This window comes from Hoplias malabaricus, chromosome 3, assembly GCF_029633855.1.
Source record: "Hoplias malabaricus isolate fHopMal1 chromosome 3, fHopMal1.hap1, whole genome shotgun sequence".
Lineage (NCBI taxonomy): Eukaryota > Metazoa > Chordata > Actinopteri > Characiformes > Erythrinidae > Hoplias > Hoplias malabaricus.
Window position 1 is genome coordinate 70,959,793 of NC_089802.1, and position 14,907 is coordinate 70,974,699.

Genomic DNA, 14,907 nt, shown 5'->3' on the forward strand with positions numbered 1-14,907 from the left:
CGAACCTACAACCTCCAGTCCCTGGAGCTGTGTGACTGCGACACCTACCTGCTGCACCACCGTGCCGCCCTTATATTATTACATATTATTATTCACAGTAGATGTGCTGTTTTTTGTGCATCTACTAGTGAATGTACACTGAAAAATTTGCCAGCCATTTTGCTGTAGAAGTCTGTGAGTGTAATTTATGTGAAAGCATCATGGTCTCATACAGAGATGGCTGATTGGCTGCTCACTTGGTAACAGATAGCACTCAAATATTAGTTTTACATACGTAGAGTAGAAAGTCAACAGTGTCTTGCATTTAATTACATGTTGTTGCTGTTATGCTGAAGTGTACTTGAATACTGAAGTGTACTTGAAATCCTGTAGCATAATACAGATATGAACATTAATGATACTTAATAATATACTTAACACTTTATATCTATAGCAGTTCACTGTGAAAACAACTGCTTGACAAATAAACATGGAGCAATATTGGTTTCAGTCACATGCTTAAGTACTACTACAATAAAAGAAGTTTCTTTATTAATAAAAAACATAAATAAATATATAACAGATTTACTTTAATTTGTTGGCCTCCCATTTCTTTAAATCTAAAGAACCCAAGTGTCATGAAAGGGTCAGCATCTACAACTGTTATTATCCTGTACTATATTACTTCAGAGAGGTCTGGTAACTGCAGATGTTACGTCACTTTTGATGTTTTGAGAGACCAACTTGATTGTATTTACAACAAACCCAAACATAAATTGAGAACCATCGAACCCAACTCAAATAGATTCTCTCTAGGACTCCCAGCCTTGGATGGGACCACAGAGCACTGAGCCACCTATTCTTCACGTCAATTAATTCATTCATTAATTAATTCATTATCTGTAACCCTTATCCAGTTCAGGGTCGCGGTGGGTCCAGCGCCTACCTGGAATCATTGGGCGCAAGGCAGGGTTACACCCTGGAGGGGGCGCCAGTCCTTCACAGGGCAACACAGACACACTCACACATTCACTCACACACTCACACTTACGGACACTTTTGAGTCGCCAATCCACCTACCAACGTGTGTTTTTGGGCTGTGGGAGGAAACCGGAGCACCCGGAGAATTAATAATTTGTTGGATGAAAGCAAAACTCAGAGACGCGCTTTTAAAAAATCAAGTTTTATTTTAAAATAGTCGGAACACCCTTTCATTTATTACTTTTCTGTCAAATCAGTGAATTAAGTAAAGGAAGATATTGCACCAGGGAAAATATGAAAAATAATAATAATAAAAAATTTAAACATCACTGTCTCTCAAAGTTGAATATATCACTTCTGGTAAATGTTTTCCCCAAGGCGGTTATGTTTCTGATTCCGTGCATATATTTCTGACCTGCATGCCTGAGAGAATGTTAGTTGTTTGCAGGAGGGGATATCAAACAGTATCTTAATTGCATTCTTAAATTCAGCCAAATCGAAAAGTGTTTAGCCAGTAGCTGCCTAAAAATCCATGTTATCAGGTAAAACACTTGAGCACAAACAATCTCCAAGTGACCATCAAGAACCTTCTCCACATCAGGAGTAAAGTGTATTACTGAAGGCTCTAAGTGATGTGAGCTCCTGCATGTGTTTCACTAATGAACCGAGCGCTGGGAGAAGTTTACGGCGTTAAAATAAAGCCAAATATTTTCAGAAACAAAATATGTGATTCAAAATGCTGCATATATAATAAGGTTTTAACTTTCCATTTTGGGTGTTACATCCATGAATAAAGAGTTTTGGCTTTTCTTTGAGTCTCATTTATGGGTTTTGGCCCTGAATGGACATTCTGAAATAAAAAGACCCACCGTAGTATAAAACATACACCTCCTGCTATGTCAGCTTTGTCTGAGCTTTGCCACTTGGCAGCAGTTAGCAGCTCCAATATACTGTGGATCATTAAAACACATAAACATTAGGGGTACTTATACTTCACAAATAGAAAGAGACAGATGATCTGTTTTTTTTTTGCTGGCTGTTCTCCATTAGATCTCTGTAGATTTGACCCTGTGGGCAGGCCATATTACTTTGTTGTGTCAATCATATTCAAAAGCAGAGCGCAACACTCTTTTTTGGCTGAGAATGTGACAGAGAGGGACATGTAACTGCACAACTCTTAATGAAAATGATGAAATAGTTAAATAAGGAAATGTCCTGTTGGTGAACATTTTGGAACTGCTGACATAAGTGCTCTCATTTACAAAATCTGCTGCTGGCTATGAATTCAGAACCTTTTCCTGGCCTTATTTGTCACCAAAGAAGTGTTTGGGGAGCGGTGTGATGTTTGGCCCGTGGTATTTGGCCGAGTATTGGGAGCGCCTGGATAAGACTGTCGCTTCGTTATATTGGGGCAGAAGAAATGCACTTAATCTCCTTTTCTCTGAACTTTCCGGATCTTCTTCCAGCACCATACACCATCCTGCCACCCACACAAATGGATTCGGGGAAGTTAATGTGTCTTAAGCAGCAGCACTCTCCTTCCCTCCCTCTCACTCCTTCTCTCTCTCTCTCTCTCTCTCTCTCTCTCTCTCTCTCTCTCTCTCTCTCTCTCTCTCTCTCTCTCTCTCTCTCTCTCTCTCTCTCTCTCTCTCTCTCTCTCTCTCTCTCTCTCTCTCTCTCTCTCTCTCTCTCTCTCTCTCTCTCTCTCTCTCTCTCTCTCTCTCTCTCTCTCTCTCTCAGCCTCTTTCTGTCACTTGACTCTCGCCCAGATTGTTGCGGGTCGGTGTAATGTAGAGTTTTCCGGCTCTGCGTAGTAATTGGATTTTATTAAAGCCCAAGAAAATGAAGTTGGCTGGTTGGAAGCTCTCAGGGATACTTCCTGGGCAAAGATGAATTGCCAGTAACAACATAATTCACTCTGAGAGTGGGCAGGGGGAAAGAAACAGTACCCATTCAGGCTGAATCTTAATTGAGCGTGCTCTGTTTTTTTTTTTTTCTCCAATATGTACTTTCCTAGACTTCTCTTGGCCTACCCAATGACAAGCAAACTTTTAACCAGAGTCACACAAACACATCTACAAAACTGTCGCTACAAAACACATTCCGTTTTTAAAATATGCTCACCCATATGGCACTGCCATCTCCAATCTGTGGCACAACTTGATGTGCGTACACATTCAGAACGTTCAACTTAAAGAAGCAGTCATGCATTAGGCTTGGGTGTAGCTTATTATTTGTTCATTACGAAGGAGAAAAACACGGGGCTCACCAGCCTGCATGTCACAAAGAATCGGTTTAGCACTTTAGCTGGGAAAAAAAAAAAAACGCCTCGAGTGCTCTGCATAAACCTGCTCTATTTAGCAAACCACACCAATGCAAAAACGCAGAGAGCTAAACCACAGTGAAGCCCAAAGCCCAAACCCTCCCTTCTCTGAGGATGATCACTCAGCTTTCTGCATCTCTGCATGGTCAAACAATGTTACTCTTGATTGCTTGGTGCTCGACCTTTTCTTGATGCAATCACTGGCGGCGCTGATTGGGAGGAGTTGTCGAGAGTGAAACCACTGACAAATGAAACTTGGCGCAACTTTAAAAGTACTCACGGGCTTTTGTTGGTAAGATCGGAAAACTACTAGCAAGTGCTCACTGCGGTTCACCATCTACCGGAAGTCAAGGACCACACTTCATATTCAGAAAGTGCCAAAAAATGATGAACAATACTACACTGATGAAAATGACACCAACATTTTTTAACAATGTTTTAGTATTTCATTTGTCCAACTTCTTCAGCAAACATTGCAGTTAAACACTCCTCCCAAATACAGTCTTAGAAGCTGGTTGTGTTTTGTAAGTAATCGCTACACTCTATATTCAGTGATGCTGAGGTCTGGGCTTTGGCTCAGACCAAAAATCACCAGCAGCTTTGATGTTTAATGTGCAAATATTATTTTTATCTATTTCCTTTTCTCAGTAACTTCTTCTTAACAACTCTGCATCCTTTCAGACCCACAGTGTTGAATTTCGTTGTAAGATCTGAAGCAAGAGTACTATAGTGTGCTGTACCGTGTCTGTTTTGGTGGTCTACCAGGTCATTGCCAGGCACAGAGTCCCATTTTCTCTATATCTTATAATCTTTTTTTGATTTCCACATTTAGAAAATCCTCTTTTCATGTCTTCCTTTTTGACTTCTTTTTTCCCAAGTGTATTATTTTATATCTAAAAGCTAATATCTAATATCACATTTTCTTTAGAAAAAATAATCGCTATATTAATAAATGAGATGTAGGGTGTATACTGACTTTTACACTGCACTGTACATTTGCATATGAGCTTTAAATTGTGTTAAGTGTATTACACTCAGTAGACAGGACAGTAAAATATATTAAAATTTAGAGTTACCTACACCAAGATAGTATCTAAACAAAGGTAAACAAAAGACACCAAATAAACCAAGGAAAACAAGTAGATACTAAAGATCATTCCATGTGCAATCAGTGCATCGTCCTTTCTTACATTCTTTTTTACTCCTTCTGAAGGCAAGATGGCGCCCTCTAGAGGATGATCTGGTTCTTGAAGCTCCTGTTGAGATCTTTGTGAGGAAGCACAATTGAGTTTCGAATGATGACTTCTGAGGGAATGTTCACATTGCAACCTGATGGAAAAATGAGAAGCATCGTATGAATGTAATATAAATGCAGATTACTGATAAGTCACTTGGCTAGTCATGACCTGTATGGGTTCGGTTTCTGACCATCACAGACCTACAGGAAGGAGAGCCTTGTAACAGAAAGATGTAGCTCCATCTGCTGGGCAGATTTCCTTAATTGTATTTGAAAGTATTCTCTTGGGGATATAGTGTTCTCACTGATCCTGGAGACCTGCTTGCCTGCAGTGTTTAGTGGGAAGTTCATTAGTGTATTATATGAAGAGGGGTCAGATTGTGGATAAAATCAGACTCAAGAAGATAGAGCTCCCAGAACTGTGTTAGTGGACACTGGTGAACATATTCCAGTTATAAACATGCTGCTGTCTATTTTTGAAGGATTATTATTTAAATTTGTAATAGAAAAGCACAACGTTTATCCTGAAATGAACATCTCCCTCTGGAGAAGACTTGAGTGAAGAACCTGCGCACTGCAGTGAAAGGAGTTTGTCTGTGTGACAGCTGGGAAATCCCAGGAAGTCTTAAAAGCTTCTTCAGAACCAAAAATAACATCTGGGATATGTTTCTCTCGGAGATTCTGATATAATTCCAACAGATTGTTGCCTTCTCTTACACAATGTTCTGTTTGTATGTTGCCCTTGCTAGAGTTTATAAAAACAAAGTGCTTACCCAAGATAGTAATGGAGGGAGTCAAGCCCCCGTCCTTGAACAGAGTCTCACTGTCAATTTTAGCAAAGGGGTCATTGGGGTTCGGGTCACTTGGGGTCCCCTCCACTCTCGCCCACTTTCCAATTGTACTGTCCCACCCAACAATGCTGTTCAACACACAGCAGTGATCCTGCCACAGAGAACATGTACATGTCATTCTCTCACAGCACTTTTCTGCAGTTAACAGATACTGCGTAATTACATGCCACTTATCTTAAAGGTTTACTACAAACAGAGTAAGTAAATGTTTATGTATATATCACAAATAAAAGTGGTGAACAGATGTGAGACATCCAACAATACAAGAAATAGATGGCAAATTTAAAAGAAAACAACCTATACTCCAGCACACTAATAATCACAAACTTCCACAACTTCAGGCGATAAGTTTGAAATCTTAAAGAAAGATAGACACATTCACTCACTCACACCTATGGACACTTTTGAGTCGCCAATTCTCCTACAAACATACGTTTTTGGACCCTATTAAAAACAAATATTAATGACATTTAATGGAAAACTACATTTTAATTCACCACAGTAAAGGCGTCACTAGTGAAAATATAACATTACTATTTTTTATTTATACAGGAGGTCCTCAGGTTCCGTCAGTCCAGAGTTACGATGTTTCGTGGTTACGACATATCTCCCATTTATTGTATAAAGCCATGTTTCGACTTAAGTGGTTTTGCGTCGTAAACGTCGTAAAGCGAACTTCGTGTTTGGTGTGTGCGGCGCGGCGGAAGAATACACGGTTACGCGGCTCGGGACCAAGGAGGATAGGTGTTAGGATAGGATAAGTGCTTACAGTATGTTATTTACGAACAGTATGTACGTATGTTCCGACTTACACCGAATAATCGGTTTACGACGCGACGTAGGAACGGATCAACGTCGTAAGTCGAGGACCCCCTGTATTTGTAAATCCCATTCCTAACAATAAACATAAGGGAAAAAAGCTTTGTGTGGTCTTTAATGAATTTTGAAATTAAATCCAAAATTGACAGCCACATTATTCACATCCTATTCACTGGTCAGTTTCTGAGCTTAGAACCGCTGTTGACTGTGATACTGTGCACATGGTGGACATGCAGTGACACTGATGTACTAATTAATGTTCTGTAAATGTTGGAGTTAGAAAAGATACAGTAATACCTCAATCTGTCAATCATGCCAAAAGTTTTGTTTTTGCTTTTCTTTTGCATCAGTAAACTCAGAACACCGTACCTGGAGTGTAGCCCCATGTAATACTATAGACTCCTTCACTCGAACCCCTGCCCCAATGGATACTCCTTTCCCTATTGAGACATTAGGGCCCAGCTAAAGAAAAATAAACACAGTTATTCAAACAGAAATGAACAGTACTTGATGAACTTTTAGTGATAATGTGATGTTCTTACCACAGCAGAGGGGTCAATATTAGCCGTCGGATGGATGTATACATCTCCTAAACGGACAATAAACAGTCATAATCAATGAGCAGTCCCTACGTTATAAAACTAGAGAACATAATCAAAACAACAACAACAATGTTTTTTTTTTACTGTTTAATATTTTATCATATTATTTTATGTAAATATTTACCATTAAAATAAAACTTAAAATAATCGTAATTCAAATATTCGTTCATTTTTATATCAACTCCCGTTATTTAATTTCATAATTAAATGATGCATTATTATTATTATTATTTTTATGATTATTAGACATGCGCTGATCATTTGTCTACTAGATTTCTTTCTGCTGAAATGGTACATTTTATTATGCTGTGTTTCTCCTTTGCTGTCCTGCAGTGGTCTGTAACACTGGTCCTACACTGACACTTTTACAGCTTGCGCAGCAGTAGCTCATCAGTGGCAGCACTGGCCCTGTGGGACTGTTTATATGAGGAACATTACACAAGTGATTTATAATATGTTCAATCTGAATATTAATTTCCTGGGTGTAACCACAAAAATTGTATTACATTTTTAATTTTACTGAAAAACAAGTCCAGCTCAATACACAGAAAATAGCAAAACAACAGAAGCAGAACAGAAAGTCCACCCTCGCACAGTAATGGCATCTGTAGCCTCAGGTTTCAAATGATGGAAAATGTTATTTAGTTAGGATTGTTGTTTTTTTACATTTCAGTTCACAACCACAACAATAGAATATCAATAGAAATCATAATTGAATATTAGTCAGTATTAGGAGCAGTAGTACCTATTATTTTTGGCCCTCCTTCTCGATTTGTGGTCAGTCTTTCTGGATGGGTCTCATGATACCGTTTCAGGTACAAACGACTGGCATATATCGCTGACCTGTCAGTCAAATTCCATATGGGTCACATGTTGGGGTTAATGATGAAAAACATAAAGACACAGAAACAAACATGCAAAGGGGTGTATGTTTTCTTCTTATACCCTGCAGATTTAATCTGACTCCAGAAGTGCTGTGTCTTGTAGACGTAGAGTTGTTTCTGTGCTGCCAGTTTTGTAAAGATGTCCTGCTCCAAACGAATCACTTCTGCCATCGACCTTCCATTCTCTCTGTGTGGACAGATCAGTTCAAGAACCAGGAGATAAAATAAATTGTAGCCATGTGCTATCAATTGTGACTGGTGAAATTATGCGTGTTGCAAAATCTGGAAATCCCCTTGTTATAATGTTAAAAATAAATCGTAAATCTGATACTCACTGGAGTTTTTCTTCTTGATTCTTCTGAAACACTGTCCCAATGTGACCAAAAATCTCAGGTGTGAATAAGTAGATGCCGCAGTTGATAATGTCACTTACAAAAGTGCTGGGTTTCTCCACAAAATGAAGCACCTGAAGGCAGAATGACAACACAACCATTATTGCGCATCATATCCTCATCAGTTAACAAAAGCAAATAGTAAAACAGGACGTACCTCATTCGTTTCCTGATTTTCCACAATGCATCCATAATTCAGTGACTGTTCGCGGTTAGCCTGAGGAAACGTGACAACAATAATGTCACAATTAACAAAATGTTGCACGGTTTATACAGTACAATGCAGAGCTGAGAGACCAGTTCTCATTTAGTTAATAGTGCATTTAAACATTAAGCTCCACTCTCACTTCAGATTTAAGGAAATATCTAGTGGTGTTTCCCTCCACTGTGAAAAAACAACTCAACACTATGGCTGTGAAAGTACAATAGACATCCCTGGATTATGAGAAAACATCCAACATCTAAGTTTGAACATTGGAAATGTGGAAGATTATCCCTAAAGTTTACTACTAAAAAAAAAAACTCCCTCAGGACCTAAAGAGGAATAACTTCATTTAAGACTTTTCCATGAATTCTCTATCTTTAATATCACTTTTTAATTTACCGTAGTGCCAAGAATTATTCCACAGTGGGAGCCCTGGCGCTGGCGGTGGAATCTGAGCATGTCCTGCAGTGGGAATTCCGAGCAAACATCAGCGTTCATCAGGAAGAATGCAGAAGGCCCTCCAGAAAAGATCTGGTCTCGGAAATGATAAATTCCACCCCCTGTGCCCAAAGCAGCAAACTCCTGCAGGTATCTGAATACAGAGTCATCAAAAGACATCAAGATGCAGAGAATTAACACACACTGCTTGTTTGTCTGTTGGTCTTTTATTTCATTTTATCTCATCCCATTGCTAAGCTGGTGACCTACAATTATATCTGCCCTTTGAAGCATGGTGAGGATTCGGCCTTAAAGAGACTGCACGATTGTCTCGTGGACATAAAATCTGGAGGGCCAATCATTTTCTGAAAGTGTATATGAGCAAAACAGAAGTGGTCTTGTTGGGCTCATCGGATTTGACCAGCGGTTACCTAAGAAACCTGGACCATCTTGCACACTACATCAAACCTCAAGTAAAAAAATGTAGGAGTGATTATTTCGGAGGACCTCAAGTTTCAAAAACAGCTTTTTTCATTTTGAGAAATCACTAAGTGGCCTTGAAAAGATAATTCATGCATTTATTTCATCTCGGCTGGATTACTGTAACTCACTGTTGCTTGGAGCCAGCCAGCCATTCATTAGCACGCTTACAGTTGGTACAAAACACTGCAGCTCGTCTTCTCACTGGTTCAAAAAAGTATGATCACATTACACTAGCATCTTTACACTGGCTCCCAATTCAATTCAGAATCCAATTTAAAGTTTTACTGTGGGTATATGGGATGGCTCCCAATTATATACTATATACCTATTTCCTGAACATCTTCTCTTGAAGGTTCCCTGTGCTAAGACAACTGTGCTGCTCCAATGCTCTGGAAAGATCCATCGTGCTTCCTCTCTATTGGCATAGCTGTTTACAAAACTAAAAATGCATCTACTGTATATCGTTTGGCTTTTGAAAATGGCTGATTATAGTGTTTCAAGCAATGTCTTTGACATAAGTCTTTGTTTGTTCTTAATTGGATTCTAGGAAATGTAAAGCACTTTAGTGCACCTTTGTTGCTGTTAAATGTGCTATATAAATACATTATATCTACTTACTTACTTACTAACAGTCAAATATCAAACCGAATATGAAGATAAGGCACTAATGACATTTTTGTTCGAAGCAGACAGCACCAAGCTACAGTCGTACTCAAATGTCTGAGCACCCTTAGACAAGCTGTCAGTTTTATAAATGAAAATTAGCACACTTCCTTTACAGAGAACACACAAGTAATCCAAAGGCTTACAATAAATCAAATAATCTTTGTTTATTAAATCTAAACACTGAACAACTAACATTAACATACAACCTGGAATATTTCCAGAAATAATTCATCCATCATGTCACTTTGTGTTGTGTGCAATTTTTACTCCAAAGTATGTATTTGTGTGATTCTTCTAGTCGGGGGTTCTTTTTTATCAGGGATTTTCACTAAAGGAAACTGAGTGATATTAGCACATTTAGATTCTGTAACCTCTTTATCCTGTTCAAGTTTGCACAGGGTCCAGAGGCTACTGAGGGTCACTAGATGCAAGACAGGAACACACCCTGGATAGGGCACCAAGCACCACACACTCACACAGTCACTCACACCAGTGGATACTAAGAATAGCCAATCCAGCCACCTACCGGTGTGTGTTTATGGACTTTGGGTGTAAACCGGATAAACCGGTGGAAACCCATGCAGTTATAGAACACACCAAACTCTTCACAGACAGTGACCCGGGGCAGAGTTTGAACTCACATCCCAGGAACCCTTCATTTTCAAAGTCCAGTATATACCATTCATTCATTCATTCATTCATTCATTCATTCATTCATTATCTGTAACTGCTTATCCAGTTCAGGGTTGTGGTGAAGTATATACCAGTGTGTGTTATTTAAAAATACATAGAAGTTCTAAGATTTATTCTGTACTCTTACCTTATTGGGATTTTAAACTCTTGTTGGGCTGAAACTAAAAAGCGATTGAGCTCCTCATTGGGCTGGTAAAAGCCGATCAGGATGACCTCTTTCATGTCAGGAACCTGTTGGAGAAGAGCAGTGGATCTTTACAAAGTCCCACTCACTGTGCTCAGGTCAATACTAATTTCCTGTCGGAACAAAACCTTGCATTTCCATTTTATTAATGCTTCATTATTTGTATAGAAATGACTATCTTGGAGATATGAGGTTTTCTTAAATCTGTTTAAATCAGATGGCTGTAATAATGCACATTCATGAAAGTATTCAGAGGTTTTATTTCTCACCTTGGCACATGCCTCTAAGTGATGCTGGAGCATGGGGACACCAGCCACAGGGAACAGAGGTTTTGGAACCTCAAATGACAGGGGGCGGAACCGGGTTCCTGATAAAGAACACACAATTCCATCAGCTCTTTCTTTTAAAAACTCATTTTCTTTTCATCACTGAAGAGTAAGAGGTTTAGCTCCCTGTGACCCTAAATATAAAGTCTGTAGGGTGGATTAAGGTATTATGGAGCTTTATGTCATATTAAAGTGGTTTTAAATATGGTTTTATAGAACGTTTTTTAAAGGGGCCCTGCCATACAATTTTTGTCTGTTTACGCCAGATATATAAGTGGCTTTAAATACTAAAAAAAAAAATCATCTTAATTCATTCTTACATGAGAATTTTCCAAGCTCTCTTTATCCCTAAGTGATTATGGTGATTTCATCACTGATGTGTGTAAATTGTTATTATGTTGCCCTAGTTTGCACCTCATTTAAGTGCACCTCAATGTGAATGGCACGGTAAAATTGCTACAGACTGAATATGCGGATATATCTAAAGTACATGTAAAATACATTGGTTTTTATGATGGCAACATCATAGTATAATTATCTAAAAACAGATTGTTCTTCCAGAATTGCTCCTATACATTTACCAGAAAGTGAAAGCTACATTTGACAATTTTGCAGTGTTTATACTTAATATCAAAGTATTTTATTTTGTAAATTATGTAATGTATTGGGCGGCACAGTGGTGCAGCAGGTAGGTGTCGCAGTCACACAGCTCCAGGGACCTGGAGGTTGAGGCTTCGATTCCCGCTCCGGGTGACTGTCTGTGAGGAGTGTGGTGTGTTCTCCCTGTGTCTGCGTGGGTTTCCTCCGGGTGACTGTCTGTGAGGAGTGTGGTGTGTTCTCCCTGTGTCTGCGTGGGTTTCCTCCGGGTGACTGTCTGTGAGGAGTGTGGTGTGTTCTCCCTGTGTCTGCGTGGGTTTCCTCCGGGTGACTGTCTGTGAGGAGTGTGGTGTGTTCTCCCTGTGTCTGCGTGGGTTTCCTCCGGGTGACTGTCTGTGAGGAGTTGGTGTGTTCTCCCTGTGTCTGCGTGGGTTTCCTCCGGGTGACTGTCTGTGAGGAGTTGGTGTGTTCTCCCTGTGTCTGCGTGGGTTTCCTCCGGGTGCTCCGGTTTCCTCCCACGGTCCAAAAAACACACGTTGGTAGGTGGATTGGCAACTCAAAAGTGTCCATAGGTGTGTGTGTGTGAGTGAATGTGTGTGTCTGTGTTGCCCAGTGAAGGACTGGCGCCCCCTCCAGGGTGTATTCCCGCCTTGCGCCCAATGATTCCAGGTAGACTCTGGACCCACCGCGACCTTGAACTGGATAAGCGCTTACAGATAATGAATGAATGTAATATTTTGTGCCAGTACTTTATGTGTTAAAAATGGTATTGATCTTGGCCCAGAATTACAAAAACACTTATTGCAGTTTCTTTTAAACTAAGGAATCTAAAGTAAATTTTCATTAGAAAAGTCTACTATTAAGTATTATTTGTGGGAGTACTGTACCACACAGTACAATATCTATAACTAAATATATGTGGAATATTACCAAGTATCTCAAAGTCAAATGGAAGTGTCTAATATGAGAATTCCATAATTATCTGAATAATAAAATAATAAATGAAATTAAAACATTTTCGAATATTATCATTAAATGTTTTACCAACTCATCCCAATTGTTTTGATTTAATACTCTCTCTCTCTCTCTCTCTCTCTCTTTTTTTTTATTAGAAAATCTTTCTGTGGTGCAGAAAATCCAAAAGTAGTTTATTAACCTTAAGGTGGTCAACACACAATAGCACAGAGCACTATGTGAATGTGGAGGAAGAAGATGTTTTCACAGAGAGTTTATAAAGGTAGTTTATACGTCATAAGCATACGATAATCACTCTAAGTTTCTGCAAGCTTATTTTCCTTAGAGACATCCCAGTTTGATAAACAAAATGTAGGACAAAATGTTTTGTTTTTGATAAAGCACTGACCTCAAAACTGACCTGACACACGTTTTCTGAGTTCTGTTGATGGTTAGAAATGAATATACAAACAAAACAAACAGACAGGGTCCTTTAACAGAGACATATAAAAATTTTCCATTACAATTTCTTAGTTTGATCTGTCCACAATGATGGAGAGCCAAAGAGCTGAATGTCTTTTAAAAGTGTGATTGCAGTTTCACCAGAGTTCCCAATATTTTACTGTAGTTATCTATCAATTAATGCACTACAGCACTAGGCGACCTCCAGTGGTCAACAGGTGTAAAAACACAACTCCTCTACGTAGTGCCGTTCTCCAAACAGACAAAATAACTCAGACACAAATGGTGTTTTCTTAATCATAGTCTTCATATATTACCGTTAATTTGTACACGTTAAAAAGTTATATAAGTGCAACTTTAAAGCTACCTCAGGGAAATTATTATATAAAATGTTTTTACGTGTGCTGCTTTAAACATAGTTTTATGTGAATGCAAGTGTCTTTTGTGACTGTGGTTTTAAAACTGGTGTAGATTCTTTAGTTTTTTGCTGTTCATTGTGAGATAAAATAGTCCCCTAAGAAAAAGACCATTTGAAATAACGAGAATTTAATTTATATGAATGTTTATATTTGCATGTTTTAAGTGCGACCCCCGGTTACTATCACAACTAGTTCTGCCAAAAAAAAAAAAGTGTCAGTAACTCTTTTACCAAATGAACCGTTTTGTTTCGAATCTCTCTGAATGTATGTTCACGTTTCGATAACTAAATTCTGATGAAATGTTATAGATGTGGAACTTCCCTTTAAAGTCATTATTATGTGATTATACGCTGCACCATTTTAGACCAAAATATCTTCGTCGACAACAGGTGCAGTTTAAATACCCCACTATTCCTACCAGACTCGTAATTTAAAGACAGACGCTTTATTCTTTTGTAAGAAAACGAGCTGCTGCTGTAGAATGGTCAAACATTGTAATTAGAATATGCCTTTTATACTCTGTCAAAGTCCTGAGATTACAAACTGTGATTTTGGAGTCATTCATTCATTCATAGTCTGCTCTTCTTCAGCGCCACGTCATCGAAAAACGGTCAGTTGTTGAGTAGCAGTTTCTCTCATCATTATTCCACCAGCATTTCCGTGCAGAAACATACATTCGAAGCTACAAATTAAACCTTACCTTTCTGAGGACCCCCGATGAGAATGACTGCTTTCAACATCTTCGAAGTAGCTACAGTTACGGTTAAATAAAGACCCGAGGAATGGCACTTTTATTCACTCTGCTCCTTCTGTCACCTCAAAAACAGAAAACTGTACTCAGTAGAGGCTTGGAAAGGTTATAGCTGTTTACAAACGCTTAAAAGTTTAAAATCTGTAAACCCACGTACACTGATATACAATATCACTGTATCCATTAAAACTCCAGTAAGGCGGAAGTTTGCCTCCTACAGTTACTGTCTCATGAAGAGGTAGATTCTAAACGGCTCCATGTCGGGGATGTAGTGCACTAGTTCGGCGGTAGACGCCTTTGTTTCGCCACATAATATAACGCACTAGGTAAGAAGCATACATGCGTTTGGGATCGAGCCCATAGCTGAAAATCCCGCCTACACTGCTTTTCTGTGTCGACGTCTTCTGGAATCTGGACAGACCTGCTGATGCTGAGGTGGACCACCTGTTTTTATCGAACAAACCGATGGTCATTCTTTGGATTACGAGGCATTGACGACCACATTTACTTCTAAAAGCATTTATGAACAAACCTAGAAACAGAGGCTTTCACCACAATTGACCAAACAGCTACGGAAATTTGTTTGATATTTTGTAACCAAAACACCATGGTGTGCAACCTCTGCATTAAATTTGGCCTGCCCTGGCTTATCTTAAATGCT

The 14,907-nt window shown here is 39.0% G+C and overlaps 1 protein-coding gene across 1 annotated transcript; it reads right to left on the bottom strand.

The window, feature by feature from the left end:
- Window positions 1–2,688: 2,688 nt before the first annotated feature.
- On the bottom strand, window positions 2,689–14,471 carry gmppab (GDP-mannose pyrophosphorylase Ab). Its single transcript, XM_066664779.1, has 13 exons — window positions 14,404–14,471; window positions 14,196–14,326; window positions 11,007–11,104; window positions 10,681–10,784; window positions 8,673–8,865; window positions 8,226–8,285; window positions 8,012–8,142; window positions 7,738–7,863; window positions 7,538–7,635; window positions 6,733–6,779; window positions 6,560–6,652; window positions 5,294–5,462; window positions 2,689–4,612 (listed from the first exon to the last, which is right to left on the bottom strand). The coding sequence occupies exons 2-13, from the start codon at window positions 14,233–14,235 to the stop codon at window positions 4,512–4,514; spliced, it is 1,260 nt and encodes a 419-aa protein (XP_066520876.1). The 5' UTR covers window positions 14,236–14,326; window positions 14,404–14,471; the 3' UTR covers window positions 2,689–4,511.
- Window positions 14,472–14,907: the final 436 nt, after the last annotated feature.

Coding starts and splice junctions, on each gene's coding strand:
- gmppab (XM_066664779.1), bottom strand. CDS start 14,235: ATGTTGAAAGCAGTCATTCTCATCGGGGGTCCTCAGAAAG. Junction 6,780..7,537: donor AGGAGGGCCAAAAATAATAG/GTACTACTGCTC, acceptor TTGTCCGTTTAG/GAGATGTATACATCCATCCG. Junction 4,613..5,293: donor TCCCTCCATTACTATCTTGG/GTAAGCACTTTG, acceptor TTTTTCCATCAG/GTTGCAATGTGAACATTCCC.